This window comes from Neovison vison, chromosome 13 (genome assembly GCF_020171115.1).
Source record: "Neovison vison isolate M4711 chromosome 13, ASM_NN_V1, whole genome shotgun sequence".
Lineage (NCBI taxonomy): Eukaryota > Metazoa > Chordata > Mammalia > Carnivora > Mustelidae > Neogale > Neogale vison.
This window is the reverse complement of record NC_058103.1, coordinates 114,354,780-114,371,660: the sequence shown is the minus strand read 5'-3', so window position 1 is coordinate 114,371,660 and position 16,881 is coordinate 114,354,780. Positions and strand designations below refer to the sequence as shown.

General features: G+C 38.3%; 1 protein-coding gene across 7 annotated transcripts in view; it reads left to right on the top strand.

The window, feature by feature from the left end:
* The window catches only part of MYO9A (myosin IXA), a 321,690-nt gene extending 306,186 nt beyond the window's left edge, over positions 1-15,504 (top strand). For all 7 annotated transcript variants that reach the window (XM_044231266.1, XM_044231267.1, XM_044231269.1 and 4 more), the window contains 3 exons: positions 7,631-7,833; positions 9,756-9,898; positions 10,718-15,504. In XM_044231266.1, coding sequence (XP_044087201.1) covers positions 7,631-7,833; positions 9,756-9,898; positions 10,718-11,181 — 810 coding nt within the window. In that variant the 3' untranslated portion in view covers positions 11,182-15,504. The remainder of the gene's footprint in view (positions 1-7,630; positions 7,834-9,755; positions 9,899-10,717) is intronic.
* Positions 15,505-16,881: the final 1,377 nt, after the last annotated feature.

Here is a 16,881-nt window from a genome sequence, read left to right as displayed (position 1 = left end):
CCATACTGTCATGAAGTTCCCCTTTTATTATAAATCAGGAGTCTGTATGTGCATTGATCTGTTTCTGTGCTCTCTGTTTTGACTTTGTACGAATACCAGGTTTTTAAATTAATACAGCATTCTAAAAATAATCTGCTGGAACAAGTCATCCTACCTTCTTCTTTAATTGTGTTTGATTATTCTTGGCTCTTTATGAATCGGCTTCACAAAAATTCTCTTGGGATTTTTACTGAGATTCCTTTGAACTAATAGATTGCTTTAGGTAGAATTGACATTTTTACAATATCGTTCCCATCCATGAACATGATTTCTCTCTCCATCTAGACCAGTTCCTCTCAAAAATGTTTTAAAGTTTTGTGTGTAGTGACGTTACACATTTTTTCTCCTTGTCTGATGACCTTTTTCAACTCACTTTCCTCAGATTTTCTGCCTGTACAGGCATATTGTTCATGAATAATGATAGCTTTTTGCCTTTTATTTCTCTTTCTTACATCAGCTAGAACCTCCAGTATCCTGTAGAAAGGAAGTGTTGATAGGGATCATTCTTGGCATGTTTCCAGTCTGAGTGGCAAGCTTTCAGTCTTCTACCACAAAGTATGATGTTTGCTATAGAATTTTTGTAGACACTTCTTAAGTGTGTTTCCTTTTATTCCTGTCTTTTTAAGAGTTGTTACTATGATTTTATGTTGAATTTTATAAATTGCTGTTACTGTATGTATTTTATTGACACACACACAGAGTGCATTTCTAATGTTAAACCATAATTTACATATTACCGCAATGAATCAACTAGTTTTACAGTAATATCCTTCCTATATATTGCTTGAATAGGTTTATAGTATGTTTTTAGGATTTTTACACCTGTGGTAATGAGTAAAATTATAATAGTGCTTTTAATATCCTTGTTATGTCTTGATATCAAGGGAATGCTGGCCTCTGAAAATGAGTTGGGCAAGTGTTCTTTTTAAAAAAAAACTTTTGTGGAAAAATTTGTCTTCTTGTTTGCTAGTAAAATTATCTGGGCCCATAATTTTCTTTCTGGAAAAGTTTTAAATTGTAGATTGAATTTATAAGATTTTTCACATTTTAAAATTTATTGTTTGAAAGTATTAATTACTTGGATTTTTATAGAAATTCTCCAGTTCATATAAACTTTCAGATTTCCTGACATAAAATTGTCATAGTAGCTTCTTAACTTTTTTATCTACAAGATTTATAATAGTGTCCCTCTTTTCATTCCTGCCTTTGGTTATCTGTGAATTCTTAATTTTTCTTCATCAGTCTTGCCAGGGTTTTGAACTTTTTATTAGTCTTTTTAAAAAGTTACATATTGGCTTTGATCCTCTTTTTTTCTAATGTTCACTTACTCTTACCTTTGTTTCCTTTTTTTTCCTTTGGTCTGCTTTGTTACTCTTTACCTAGTTTCCTGAAATTGGTGCTTATCTCTAATTTTTAGCCTTTCTTCTTTTCTAATGTATGCATGTAGGGCTGTAACTTTAGGGTAGGCAGTGTTAAAGTGTATCTCATATATTTTGATACTGTTGTTCAAAATAATTTCTAATTTCCATTGTGATTTCTTCTTTGTCCATGGATATTTTTTTTTTTTTTAAGATTTTATTTATTTGTCAGAGAGAGAGAAAGAGCACGCGCGCTCATGCACAAGCAGGCAGAGTGGCAGGCAGAGGCAGAGAGAGAAGCAGGCTCCCTGCCAAGTAAGGAGCCGGATGTGGGACTCAATCCCAGGACCCTGGGATCATGACCTGAGCCGAAGGCAGTGGCTTAACCGACTGAGCCACCCAGGCATCCTTGGATATTTTAAAGTCTATTTCTTAATTTCTAAATTTATAGGGACTTTTAGTTTTCTCTTTGTGATGACACTACCAGGAAACTTATTTTAAATTACTTTAAAGGTCAGGTAAATTTTTTTTAACCCCTTGGAAATTTATTTTCTTACTGTATATGTTTTAAAATAAAGAATATACTGGGCACACTGGGTCCCAGGGTCCTGGGATCAAGACCCCACATTGGACTCTCTGCTTACCCCCCCCCCACCACACCTACTTGTGATCTCTGTCTGTCAAATAAATAAATAAAATCTTTAAAAAAAGAGAGAGAATATTCTGAAGTTGTTAGATACTGAGTTTTTATATGTCTACTATGTCACTTAATGTATATCAAGTTGCTTTACTGGTTTGTGTATACACATTTGTTTTTTCTGTGGTAGTTAAAGCATTGTCTGTTTCTTTGAGTATTTCTGTCAATATGTTACTTTAAACTTTCAGAAGTCATTTCTGAGGTACTTCCAAATTTGGAAACCTACCTTCTTCATAATTTGAGCTTTTATCATTGTGAAATATCCCTCTTAATCATAAATTAACACTTCTTACCTTAAAATTTACTTTGCCTGGAACTTATTTAGCTACACGTTTTCTTTTGATTAAACATGCTGGGTCTTTTATTCCCATCTTTTTACTTTCAGCTTTCTAAATTCTAATGTTTTATAGGTGCCCCTAATAAATTTCATATAGTTGGGTTTTCTTTATTAAGACACTGACAGTCTTCAGATTTTAACAAGTGCATTTAATCTATTTACATTTAATGTAATCCCTAATATATTGAGATTTAAATCTGCTATTTTATTTTGTGTGTTTTATTATTCCTACGTGATAACATGTTCCTTTTCTTTATTGCCTTTTTGGGGTTTGTTTCTGTTTTTGTTCTGTTTTGTTTTGCCTTTATCTTCTGATTACTTTTTATTCCATTTTTTCTTTTGTTAATTGCAAGTTTTATACTTTTTTACTCTTTTTTTAAATAGTTAACCTAAAGATTACAACATAAATCTATGACTATCAAAGTCTGTTAATTTGTACTTTTATCTTCGGATGATATAAGGACTTACATATGCTTCAGCTGTTATTATATATTATATATGATGTGGTTGCTCTTGTTATTTTTAATTTTCTGTATACTTTAAATCCACACATTATTCTTATGTTTTATGTAGTCAGTATTCATTCAAAATTACTCATATATTTTCTTTTCCTTGTTCTTCATTTATCACCCCGATTTCTCTTTTTATTATTTTTATTTTCTCTTTTTATTTCTCTTTTTTATATCCCTTTAGTGCAATTGTATTGGTGATTGTATTTGTAATTGTATCTTAGTCTGTGTAAAAGTATCTTTATCTCAACTTCATTCTTGAAGGTGGTTTTGCTTGGTGTAAAATTCTAGATTGGCAGTTTCTTTCCTTGCATCACTATAAAAATAGCATCTATTATATTTTGCTTTGCATTATTTCTGTGGAAAAGTAACCTTTGAACTGAATAGTTTATTTTTGTTGCATGTGTATATGTAGTTTTCCATTTGATAACTCAGACATTTTTTTGAGTATAGTTAACATACACAATATTACATTAGTTTCACGTGTACAGCATAGTAATTCAACAAATATATTTTACGCAGTGCTATTGCAGGTAGTTACAGTACCACTGACTAGGTACCCTGTGCTGTACTTTCCAGCCTGTGACTTACACATGCCATAATTGGAAGCCTGGATCTCCTACTTCTCTTAACTCATCACTTTGCCCCCTTCCTTCTGGCAACCATTGGTTTGTTCTCTACATTTAAAAGATCTGATTCTTTTTGTTGATTCATTTGCTTTATTTTTTAGATTCCACATATAAGTGAAATCATGAATTTGTCTTTATCTGACTTTTTCACTTAGCAGGATACCCTCTGGTTCCATCCATGTTGTCACAAATGGCAAGATCTCATCCTTTTTTTATGAGTGCATATATTCCATTACTTTTTTATCCATTTATCAATCAGTGGACACTTGGGCTGTCTATGTAATTTGTAAATTAATGCTGCAATTAACATAAGGTTGCATATATCTTTTCAAATTAGTGTTTTCATTTTCTTTGAATGCATATCCAGTAGAGGAATGACTGGATCATATGGTTGTCCTACTTTTATGTTTTTGAGAAACCTCCATACTGTTTTCCAAAGTGGCTGGACCAGTCTGCATTCCCGCCATTGATGTAAGAAGGTTCCTTTTTCTCCATAGCCTTGCCAATACTTGTTATTTCTTGTCTTTTTGATTCTAACCATTCTGACAGAAGCAAGATGATATCTCATTGTGGTTTCAATTTGCATTTTCCTGATGATGAGTGATTTTGAGTATTTTTTCACATGTCTGTAGGCCATCTGTAGATCTTCTTTGGAAAAATGTCCATTCAGGTCCTCTGTCCATTTTTTAATTGGGTTGTTTGTGGTTCTTTTGGTTTTGAGTTGTATAAGTACCTTATATACTTTGGATATTAATCCCTTATTGGGTAGATGATTTGAAAATATCTTCTCACAATCAGTAGGTTGCCTTTTTTATATTGTTGCTGGTTTCCTTTACTATACAAAGGCTTTTTATTTTGATGTAGTCCTAGTATTTATTTATTTTTGCTTCTGTTTCCCTTACCTTAGGAGGCATATCTAGGAAAATGTTGCCATGGCCAGTGTCAGAGAAATTATTATCTGTGTTCTCTTCTAGGAGTTTTTATGGTTTCAGGTCTCACATTTAGGTCTTTAATACATTTTGAGTTAATTTTTTGTGTCTGATGTGAGAAAGTGGTCCAGGTCATTCTTTTGCATGTAACGGTCTAGTTACCGCAGCACCATTTGCTGAAGAGACAGTCTTTCCCCTGTCATATATTTTTGCTTCCTTTGTTGTAAATTAATTGACCATATAAGCATGGGTCTATTTCTGGACTCTGTTATATTCCATTGATCTTTTTGTCTGTTTTTGTACAAGTACCATACTGTTTTTTTATTACTACAGCTTTGTAGTATCTTGAAATCTAGAATTGTGATACCTCCAGTTTTGTTCTTCTTTCTCAAGATAGCTTTGGCTATTCAAGGTCTTTAATGATTCCCTAGAAATTTTAGTATTTGTTTTAGTTCTTTGAAAAATGCTGTTGCTATTTTGAGAGAGATTGCATTGAATCTGTAGATTGCTTTGGGTAATATGGACATTTAGCAATATTAATTCCTCCAATCCATGAGCATGAATATATTTTCCAGTTGTTTGTGTCATCTTCAGTTTCTTTCATCAGTATTATGTAGTTTTTGGAGTATAGGTCGTTCACCTCTTTGGTTGAGTTTATTCCCAGGTAGTTTATTCTTTAAGGTGCTATTGAAAACGGAATTGTGTTCTTAATTTCTCTTTCTGCTACTTCATTATTAGTATTTAGAATTTTAACTGAATATTTTTGAATATTAATTTTGTGTCCTTATTGCAGGTATACTTCTTTTCTGACTACTTTTAAGATTATCTCTTACCTTAGAGTGCCTGCGTGGCTTGGTTAGGCATCCTGACTCTTGATTTCAGCTCAAGTCATGATCTCAGGGTCAAGCCCTATCTCAGACTCCATGCTCATCACAGACCAAGAGTCGCTTGTCTGTCTCCCTCTGCTCCTCCCCACAGCTCATGCTCTTACTTTCTCAGTCTGTCATAAATAAATTTTAAGATTATCTCTTGCCTTTTATTTTTAGCAGTTGTTTCTATGTGTGGACTTCTTTCTGTTTATCTTCCTTTAGAGTTTGAATGCTTTCTTCAGTCAGTAGGTTGATATATTTAATTGGTTTTGAAATATGCTCTGTCATTATCTCTTTAGTATTCTACAGGATCTCTCTCCTCTTCTGGTATTCTTTCTACATATGGTTGATCTTTTTATTTTGTCCTTTCTAACTTTTTACCTTCTTTTCTTAGTTTTTTCAGGAAAAAAATTGTTTTCTGCTTGATTCTTTGTTTTCTTCTGACTTAACTTCCAGTCTACCATTTCAACTCTTTCTTTCTCCTTCGGCATGATTATTTTAAGTCTGTCTGATAGTATCTGGAGTCATTGAAAGTTTCTGGGTTTTGTTGTTTTCACTAGTTTTCATTTACATTGTCTTGTCTCCTTTTGTGCTTAGTTACCTTTGATTATGTGTCATACATAGTATTTGAAAAACTATTTGTAGAAGTATTTTGAGGACTGAGAGGACATGATTTTCCTCCAAAGTGTGTTTTCATTTTTTTTTTTTTGGTCAGGTTCTAGGGCACTTGCAATCTGGGGTTACTTTAATCCGGTTTTAGGACTTAAATTTTCAGAACCATTCAAATGACTTGAAGCTAGGCTACAGTGTCCACAAAGACTTTTATTTCAGCTTACCCTTGTTTAAGATGCAAACCTTGGGGATCTCAGCGTCAGGCATTGAAGTTTTACCAGGCAACAGTCCATACCCTTGTGTGCTCCAGTTATTTCTACCCCAGGGATTGGCAAACTTATTCTATAAAGGACCAGAGAGTAAATATAAGGCTTTGTGGACCATATGGTCTTTGATGCAACAATCAGTGCTGCAGCTGTTTTTCGGAAGAGCCTAGACAATGTGTGAATTAACGAGCATGAATGTATTTCTGTAAAGATTTATTTTCAAAATCAGGCACAAGGCCACATTTGGCCCAGAGCCATAGTTTGCTAACCCCTGCTGTAGTCTATCAGAAACTCTGCTCAGATTCTCAGCCACATCTTCTTAAATTTAGATTAGCCCTGAATGCTGAACTAGCTTCTCTTTTGTTTGCTTTATTAACTAGCTCTCTGGTGCTTTCAAGAATATTTTGGTTTTGGTTTTGTATTTTTAAGATTTTATTTATTTATTTGACAGAGAAAGAGAGATCACAAGTAGGCAGAGCAGCAGGCAGAAAGAGAGGGGGAAGCAGGCTCCCTGCCGAGCAAAGAGCCTAATGTGGGCTCAATCTTAGGACCCTGAGATCATAACCTGAGCCAAAGGCAGAGGCTTAACCCACTAAGCCACCCAGGCGCCCCTATTTTGGGTTTTTTATGTTTGGTCCAGGTGCTCTCAGAAGGTGGTTTAATCTGAAATACCTAGTCTGCTATTATCAGAAGCTAAAGTCATATACAAGGTAACTAAATTAAAAGCAATGAGATTTCCCCTCCCGCCTTAATCTCAAAAAGGAAATTTCTTGAGGTGCTCTCAGAGAATCTCTCTCACACGCATCCTGTAATATATAAATGACTTTTTTTAAAAATGAAACTGACTTTTCAGGACATGTTTCTATAGTCTTCCTAGAGAGATTATGCATTCCAAGGTTAAAGTTACGGAGCAGCATTGTCTGTCAGACCTTTGTGGATGGAAATGTTCTTTATCTTGCACTATTACAGTATAGTAGCCACTAGCCTCCTGTGACAATTGAGCACTTGAAATGTGCCTAGTATGAATACAGAACTAAAATTTTACATTTATTTAATTTTAACTAAATTTAAATAGCCAGGTATGGATACTTGTTTGGAGTGGACAAAGCTTATAGTAAGTGAAGAATCTCTCCTCTCAGTGCATAATGTGTTCCCACAGTGCCACCTACCCAAGTATCCATTTTCTAGTGCTACTGAAAGAAATACTTAATCTAAATGTGTTTGATGGACAGTATCTTCTAAATATCTGAGGCTTGCAGAATGTTTCTATTTATTCCTACCATTTACCTGGTTTGATGGAAGTACACAAACTTGCTGTTCTGAACAGGCTGCATACACCTAATGCAGTCACTCAATTTACTGCTAATGCACATTTTTCTTTGCAGGGAAAGGGGCGACTTCGTCGAGGAAACTATCCAAGTCCATCCTCTCCTGTTGTGGTCCGGTTGCCCTCCATGTCTGATGTCCCAGAAGAGACCTTGACTAGTGAAGCCACTGTGGAGACTGACATCACAGAACAACAGCAAGCAGCCATGCAGCAAGAGGAGAGGGTACTGACTGAGCAGATTGAGAACCTACAGAAGGAGAAGTAAGTTTCCAGGAGGAAAGGGAGCCACCAGTCATTACCTGTTTTCATTTTCTGCATTCTGTGCTCTCTTGGTTTTTCCTTTTTTATTAAATATCCCCTATGTACCAAGCACTGTATCTGGTAATACAGGAGATGCAAAGATGAAAAAGACATGTTGCCTGGACTCCGGTAAGAGCATGAAGAGTTGTCACCTCAATGAGGGAAGCTCCATGAGCAGGTGTACCTGAAGCTTCTTGAGTGACAGTGCTGGTGACTGCGATAAGGTGTGTCAGTCTTAGCCAGGTCTCCGAACAGGTCTGAGATCAGCCTCATTGAACAGGTTGGTCTTTCAAAGGAGGAGTAAGGATTCCTAGGCTAAGACAAAAGCCCCTTTCAAGAATGAGCGTCATTCAGAACTCCCTAAAGTGGGACATCTTGGTGGCTCAGTCACTTAAGTGTTTGACTTCAGCTTGAGTCCTGTATAGGGCTCCTTGCTGGGTGGGGAGCCTGCTTCTCCCTATGCCAGTTGCTCTCCCTCCTTGTGCTTGCTTTCTTTGTCTGACAAATAAATAAATAAAATCTTAGAAACAAAACAAAAATGAGAACTAAGGAAGGTTATTATCTGAAGATCAAAATAGCTATGGGGCCACCAACAGGATGGTCAGGATAAGGGTGCTGGGATAATAGGTGGGGAAATTGGTGGCAATTTAGGAGAGAGGCAGATAGGCAACTCTCTGCCCTCTCCCATCACTAGAGCAAGGTTAAGTAACAATAACACTACATCTTGGGGATAGTACAGATATGCTATGGTTCTTTTTGGGGCTACTGTGTATTGGTTCTTATGGACAAAAAAGGCTCTAAAGTTTTAAGGGGATTTTTGTTTCTGAGTTCCAGGATCTAAGAGATTGATGCATTAGGGGACATCTGAGTCTGTTAAAATATGTTTTGCCTGTCAGAAGTGATTCTAGAATTTTGGTAAGCTAAAAAAGCAGCTGGGACTCAACTGTACAGAACACTATAAGGCAGAGGTTGTGCACCTTGACCAGGGGCTAGCTATCTAATTTGAAAAGAGGACCTCATTCAGCTTTGATGAAAATGTCACTGGAGAATATAGTTTGAGCTATGTAGAGTGGAAGCAGAGCTAAGAAGGCTCTGAAAGAGAGGAGATTTGATGAGAAAGGGAGTAAGAATTGGAAGGATAAGGAAATTGTGGCCAGTTGGGGACTCAGAGCTAGTATATTTCCAGGTAGTGACAAACTCTAAGATCTGCACATTGGAGAGATTGCCCACATACTGTGAAGGAAAGATTGTTAGAAGTAGCAGACACAAGGACACTTTAGTGTGAGAGTACTGAGGTGAGCTTTTACGAAGATGTTTATTGACAGATCAGGTGACATCAAGTAGTAGCGGGAACGCAAGATTAGCAACCAAGTCCAAGACTTGAGGGAACAAGGGGCACAATTGAGAGGTAGTTTGGGTGCCTGATGAAGAGGAGAAGAGAATGCTGTGAGTGGAGGTGGCATAAGAGGCAAAGGACAGAAAAGAGCTAGAAGGAATCTTAGAGATTATCTCATGTCATCTCTTTGTTTTGTGGTTGAGGGGGCTGAGGTCCAGGGACAGGAAAGTACTTTGCCAATGCATTAATATGAGTGTAGAGTGAGTTTAGAACCCTGATCTCCTGGTTATCAGCCCAGAGTTCATTTTACCAAAATATCTTAGAGCATCTTTTCCCTGCTCACTCTTTGCTCTGTTATAGGCCCCAGACTGTGTTTGTAGCCTCCATCATTACTGTGGCTTACGGTCTTTATCACCACTTTGGATGGGAACAGTAGGAAATGTGACTGATTTGCTACTTAAATTTCTTTCATCGTAGTCTTTTTTTCCTGTTGTCTTCCTTCCTCCTCTTATCAAACACTGGTGTATTTCTTGATTATATCTTACAGGGAGGAGCTAACATTTGAGATGCTTGTACTGGAACCCCGTGCTTCTGATGATGAAACCCTTGAGTCTGAGGCTTCCATTGGGACTGCTGATAGCTCAGAAAATTTGAATATTGAGTCTGAAAGTGCCATCTCTGAGAAATCAGGTAAATGAATGTATTAGACCAAAGAGTCCAGATTTGTTTTGCAAGGGAGGAATAAGGATTCCCAGGCTAAGACAAAATTCTTTTCAAGAATGCCTGACCTTATGAGAGAAGGTGACGAAGTCCTAAGGAGTTCAAATATACTGATCTTTGTGAAGCTTCCATTGTATATTGTTCATCAGACCCAACATTTAATGTTTGCAGTTTTTTGTCAACTTAATGTTTTCTTCTCTGTTTACCACAGAGAAAACCCAATAATTACAACACATGTTGTCTTACTGATCCATGATCCATGTTCTAAGGGTGGTTGATAGGAGTTGGGCCCTGCTGAGAGATGGGCTTATATCAAAGGAGGTATTTATTTAACTACGTGGCATGTCTCAGGGAGACATAGAATTACTACCTATCCTGGCAGTATTTTATTTTATTTTTTAATTTTATTATGTTGTATTAGTCACCATCATTAGCTTTTGGGGGTTTTTTTGGTTTTTAATTTGCCAGAGAGAGAGAGAGAGCGCATACACAAGCAGGCAGAGAGGCAGGCAGAGGTAGCGAGAGAAGCAGGCTCCCCGCCAAGCAAGGAGCCCGAAGTGGGACGCTGAGATCATGACCTGAGCCTCCAGACTTCTTGGGGTTGATTCTTAAATGATATGTTTAGAAAAGGGTAACTTCTCAGGTTATGGCTCTGGACAGAGTAGGTCAGCCTGGATGCTTCAGACCTCAGCCCACCCATCACATGGGAATGGTGAAACCTATTATTATGGGATGATTTGCTTTAGAGGAAATTGTCACTTAGAGCTTTGATCTCTTCTTTTGAATTAGAGAGAAGCTTGGTCCTTAGCTCCCTGAAGGCAGCTGGCAAATCTGAACCTTCAAGCAAGTTACGAAAGCAGCTAAAAAGGCAGCAGGACTCTCTGGATTCAGTAGACTCTTCATTCTCTACTTTATGTTCATCTAACACTGCATCTTCTCATGGGACCAGAAAACGATTTCAGATTTATTCTAAATCTCCTTTCTACCGAGCTGCCTCAGCTGGCGAGGCCCTCGGAGTGGAAGGGCCATTCGGTCAGACCAAATCCCTAGAAGACAGGCCTCAGTTCATCAGCAGAGGAACCTTCAACCCTGAAAAGGGCAAACAGAAATTAAAGAATGTGAAAAACTCACCTCAGAAAACCAAAGAGACCCCAGAGGGGACAGTTGTGACTGGCCGCAGGAAAACTGTGGACCCAGACTCCAGCTCCACCCAACAGCTCGCTCTCTTTGGAAATAATGAATTTATGGTCTGAACTGGCAGCTCTGTGTCCCTTCATGGCTACAGAGTTATAAACACATCTCATCTTCGGGGCCTGTTCCCATCCCCTTGTCCACAATAGTCCAACCTAATTGTGGTCCTGCCTCTTGCCCAAGCATACAACCAAGAACTTGTGTGCTAATTTCCTGGGCCTCCTGCAGAAACAGAAAGGCCTCTGTGAAGCCTGCTGGGGATGGTGCCAGCTGTGCCTTGGCTGCTGTATTTGACTGGGGAGTTCACTAAACAGAGCCACCGGGGGCCTGGGGATTTGGTCAGTTGTGGAGATCTTCCTAGTTGCCTCTCCTCCATCCTCTTTTCCTTCCCAGAGGTGGGTGTTGAACTGGGGGGAACATGGTGGGCCTGAGGGAACCACTGATTTTTGACATTTGAAGAAAACATATAAATCTTTCTTAACTGCGAAAGCAAAAGCCTTTGGGTTTATTTTGGGATAGTTAGGAGTTGGGGTAGAATATAATTTTTTTCCAAGGATTTATAAACAAAAAGCTTAAGCCCTCTATTTTAAGATTTTTGAGAAATACTCCATGTTATATTCTGGGGAAAGTAAAAACCTAATTGTTTCCATGAAGCCATCAGAGCATGTCTCAGACATCTGGTTACATGATGAAGAAGAGAGTACATGTTTTGTTTTTTGATGATGTTCAGTGTCATAATAATGCTGGTTTCACTCCTGGTTATTTCCTGCCAAATATATTGCATGGGCTGAAGTTTCAGTTTTCCTACTGTACTCAGACTTCCTGGTCCTAGGATTAGGTTCCTCTAATTTTTAAGTGTCTCAGAGACGTGGTGATCCCTAAACATGAGGGTCTCATCCTAATCCACCCAGGCTTTCCTCTTTGTATAGATTAATAAGCTGAAGATCACATACGAACCTGTTCATCTGCTGGTGGATTTCCACCACAAACTCAGACAAGTAATGTGACCATCTAATCACTTCTCCTAAAACATTCATACACAACACTGCATGAATAAGTGTTAACAGAAAGCTGCCAAAAAAAAAAAGTTTTTAATATAACCATCTAACTATTACCTTTTTTCCTCAGACCATCAGTATTAAATAGATGAAAAAATAAATCAAGGACTACTTGAAGCTATTTTTGTTAATATTCTGGTTACTGAAGTTTACTGTAAATATATATGTATAGTATGCATATTTCTTTTTAACCTTATGCTTCCCTCCTCCTGGTTGAATTTCTTCCCACAGATTAAGGGCAATTGGATAGGGGTGGGAGCCACTATCCCAGGGTTGAGGGAAAAATCAGACCATCTTTTTCACCACTGGGTGTCTCCCTACACCTGAGCTATAATAGCGTTTTAAGCTTCTTAGCATTTGTGGGATTAGAAATCTGTTTTTGCTATTTATAATATATGGAAGATGAAACATGATACTCTTTCTTGAGATAAGTATGTGAAAATGTTTATTTTTAAAGTTACTAAATGCATCTTGTCTAACTACCACGTGCACTGTTCTGAAAAAGAGCCTTTACCATCTGTAACCTGAATTTTGGTTATGCTTTCTTTTCATACTTCGATTTGAAGTTGTGGAAATGTTAAGACTTTGTTAGGGCAGATTCTCTCCTGTTACACAACACTGAACCTCATGTCACTGCCTCAGTGGTTATTGTCAAGCCCCAGAGGTCAGGCTTAGAACATCAATCTGAGTGGCAGCTAAAGGTAGCAGGAGACTTAACCTCTCCCTGGTTTGGTTTCAGAAATGAGCTAGGGAAAGGAATCTTTTTAAATCTCCAGAATGATGATGGTTGTGAGTAAGTGTGAGATTTTATATCCCGCAAACATCTGCCACCTTATTCATGCTGAGGAATAACAAATGTTAAAGCCTTTTAAATATCAAACTTTGGAGAATCTCTTAGAGGAAAGCCCAACCCCTCAGCATGGTCAGGTCCCAGTGGGACTTCTGGGGCCCCAGGGCCCCAAGCCAGGCTATGCAGGCTGTTTCAGTATTCCTGGGGGAGTAGTGTCCTGCTGGGCATGGACTACTACTCTCTACTTGCTCCAGAACATTGATTAAATACCATATGAGAAAGAGATGACTCTTGTTGGATAATTTCCTTTGACCCCAAGGAACGGCCTAGAGAACACATCTTGGCGTATGTTCTCCCTTCTAAATTCTTGCAGATTTTCTTTGTTTGTTTGCAAAATAAGTTTTTGGCAGTTGGAAAAAAAAAATTACTCCTGTAGGCCACTTTATAAGAACTAGGCAATGGATGTTAAGAGACTTTATATTTCTCAGGGACCTGAAACCTGAATTTGGATAAAATTAAATAAAAAATACTTGTTTTTTGGTTGCTAGATTTGTGGATTTCTAGTCATTTAACAAAGTGCCAGAATGGAAGTTTGGGGGGGGGCAGGGAGAGATCCGCACAATCCTAAGAATGAAGAGCAAGTGTGGGACCCTCCCTTTGAAGGAAAGAAAGCTTTGCTTCTCATAGGATAACAAGTACTGTTGGCCTAACAAAGAGATGAAGCCGTAACTCCTAAAAACTGTCAGAACCAAGTGCTGTATCTTCTTCCATATGGTCTTAACTGGTCCTCTCTGTGGTTAAAGTTATGTCACCACAAAGTGATGCTGTATTATAATCATTTACGATGAAGATGTGTAACCTTCATATACATCGCAGCTGTGCTGCCCATTGCTTCTTCTTTGCTTTCCTTTGATCTCATATGCTACAGACAAAAATCCCTGTGTGGCAGCAATGGGGCAGCCCCACATTTGGAGCCCATACTCCAAAATACAGAGGAATTCTGTTCGTATCACACATTCCAGCCCCAAACAAAGCCTGGATTTGCACTTCTCCAAATTAAAGCTAGCTATCCCTTATCATGGAAGATGTAATAGAAGCAGAGAAGTATCATTTTAAGGTTACATTGTGTATCATAAGTGAAGCGAATTTGTTAAAACAAGGATCAGGGAGGTGACTACTTAGTTTGTAATGCACTTCCCGCCATTTTAATTCCTTTGCTACTCTGGGCTTCTAGAAACACAGAGGGTAGATACAGAGTTCTCAGTACTGGCCCTGAAGAGACAGAGGGACCTGAAGTCAGGGATGGGATACCAGAGCCCCTACCTTCTCTCGCTTTGGAAATCAGCTGCAGCTCTTACCCTGCTGCTGGGAGGTTAGTGGAGACCTCTGTGTTCTTGACAGAGGGTGGTTTTCACTGTCAAAGACAGAGAAGAGAAGAGGGGGTCCCAGAAGCATGCTGAAAAGAGGAAGTCCAGCAAGGTTCTGCAGGCCCGCTTCAGTGACTCTGGGCCATGTTGGGTGTTTTTGTTTTTGTGTTTTTAAACTATAACGAATGCGTACCTTTCACAAGCACTTTGGTGAACTAGAGAAGAAGTTCTCAGGATGTGTTCAAAGCTAAGAGAGTTTTAATTTTAAAAAGAAACAGTTCAGATGGTTTTCCTCATCGTCCTCTCCTATTTTTTCCTCCTTGGTGGGGGAGCTAGGCAATGGGCATGCATCGTTCTGTGTTGACAAATGCATTATGTCTATCCATAATTTTGTGACAGTTCCCCAGCACTGTCCCCCCAATAACACAATACCGGCCTTGGTAGTAAGTCCTTGGCATTTGAGGGAGCCCTCAGTCTTTCTGTGCCCCTCATAATTTTTACCACTTTTTTTCTGGAACCACTCCCATATTTGATTTGGTGTTAAAAGGTAACAGCAAAATAATGATTGTGGAGATGGATCTATTAGGTCTTATCGGTTTCTTGGTTAAAAGTGTTTTCAAAAAAGCCACACGAAGGCACCTATCACCTTGCTATTCATTTATAATTAATAACTATTATCAACCCTCTTAGGTCATATAAAAGTTGGCACCTTTTGAACCAAGTAATTGCATTTACTAGAGGAAACGTGTGGATTACAAATTAGTATTGTATTATTTTAATAGATTCAAAGTAATTTATAAGTATACTGAGTGTAAATTTTTAAAAGACTATGTATTGTAAAAGGACATATCCTGTGAAATATAATATCATTTTACTGTTTAACAGAATAATTCTATAAAAAGAATGACTTATCTCACCCACAGAACTGATTACATTCCTGATGCAATCAACAGGCACTTTGTAATTTCCTTTTGGGTTGGTTTTTTGGTTGTTTTTTTTTGGTTTTGTTTTTGTTTTTTGTCGTTGTTGTTGGAGGGGGGGAGCAAAACATCATCTGTAGAAAGTGCAGTTTGTGTCACTCCAAATATGCACTATACAGCTACACAAAAGCAGCTTGATGAACAAATCACTCCATGGCTCATTAAAGAACAAAGCTTCCAGAAGCAGCAATACGTGTGGTTTGTTTACTGACCATCCTGGCTCCTACCCCAACTCACTCCAATCCCACTCCAAGGAATAGCAGTGATTTTTGTTAAGCTGATTTTTCTTTTAAGGAAAGGACTGAGCCCCCGAAGTTTACAAAGTGCAGAAGCAGTAATTATGGGAACTCCGCTGAATTCAAGTGTAAGTGAGATTCAAGAACTCGTTTTATATAATAGATGCTAGCTGCCGGGTGTTAAGACTTTCTTTAATCAGCCTAGAGCTAGGCGGACAGTGAAGACAGTAAGTCTACGGTTAGGTTCCTCATCAAAAAGACTGAAGTAGCAGCAACATCTGCTAGTAGAGGCCCAGGAATTAATTCATCCCTAGGTTGTTATTTTCTTTCTGCCACTATGCTGTGTGACTTTGGGAAAGTCATGAGCCGTTTCTGGGTGTTCATTTTCCCATCTGGAAATGAGCTCTCTTCCTCAGGTTTTGTATAACTCCCACTGACTCTCGGGTCTCAGCATAAAAGGCAGTTATTTCCTCTTCCCCCTTCAGCTGGATTAGATGTGTTCTCAACAGTGCCCGGTATTCATGGCATCAAAAAACTGTTTGAGGGGCATCTGGGTGACTCAGTTCGTTGAGCATCTGCCTCTGGCTCAGGTCATGATCAGAGAGTCCTGGGATTGAGCCCCATGTCTGAGCTCCCTGCTCAGTGGGAAACCTGCTTCTCCCTCTCCCTCTGCTGCTCCCCTCCATAGGATTGTGCACTCACTCACATTCTCTCTGTCACATAAATAACAACTGTTTGATAAAAGCTTCCCAAGGCAAGAAATGTGCTATCTTGCTGACTCTTAGATCTCCAGCACCTAATGAAAGGTGCCCTTGCTTAAATATTGGATGAGAAGGTTGAATGAGATTGGAGGTTCCCAAATGCCAAACTAGGTCTCAGGTGAAATGGAAAGTTATTCAGTTTTTAAAATCCTGAGATCATCTTCCCATTTTTTTTGCATTGTTTACATTTTTGCATTAAATTAATGTCAAAGTGATAAGGGTAGTGAATTATTTCTTCAGGTTTCTTAAATTGGCCAAGTAAAACCTAGAAATGCCATTTTAAAAATGTACCCCTGTGGTAACCAAATCAACAAACCTTCCCAATGCTTCTTGGCATCTTTGGGTCTTTGTCTGTATTTCCTACCATCAAATAGTCCCTTAGGGTGGAAGAGGATGACTGTCTCACAAATCTGAAAATTGCCGTTGAAAAGAAAGGCCCAGATAGATGCACAGAGACTGTCTCTGTGTGCTTCATAACCAAAGACATTTCTGGCTTTAAGGGCAAAAAAACTTTCACAGTATCCCCTCTCCTAGCAACAACCCTAAATGCAATGTTACCCATTTGAATGT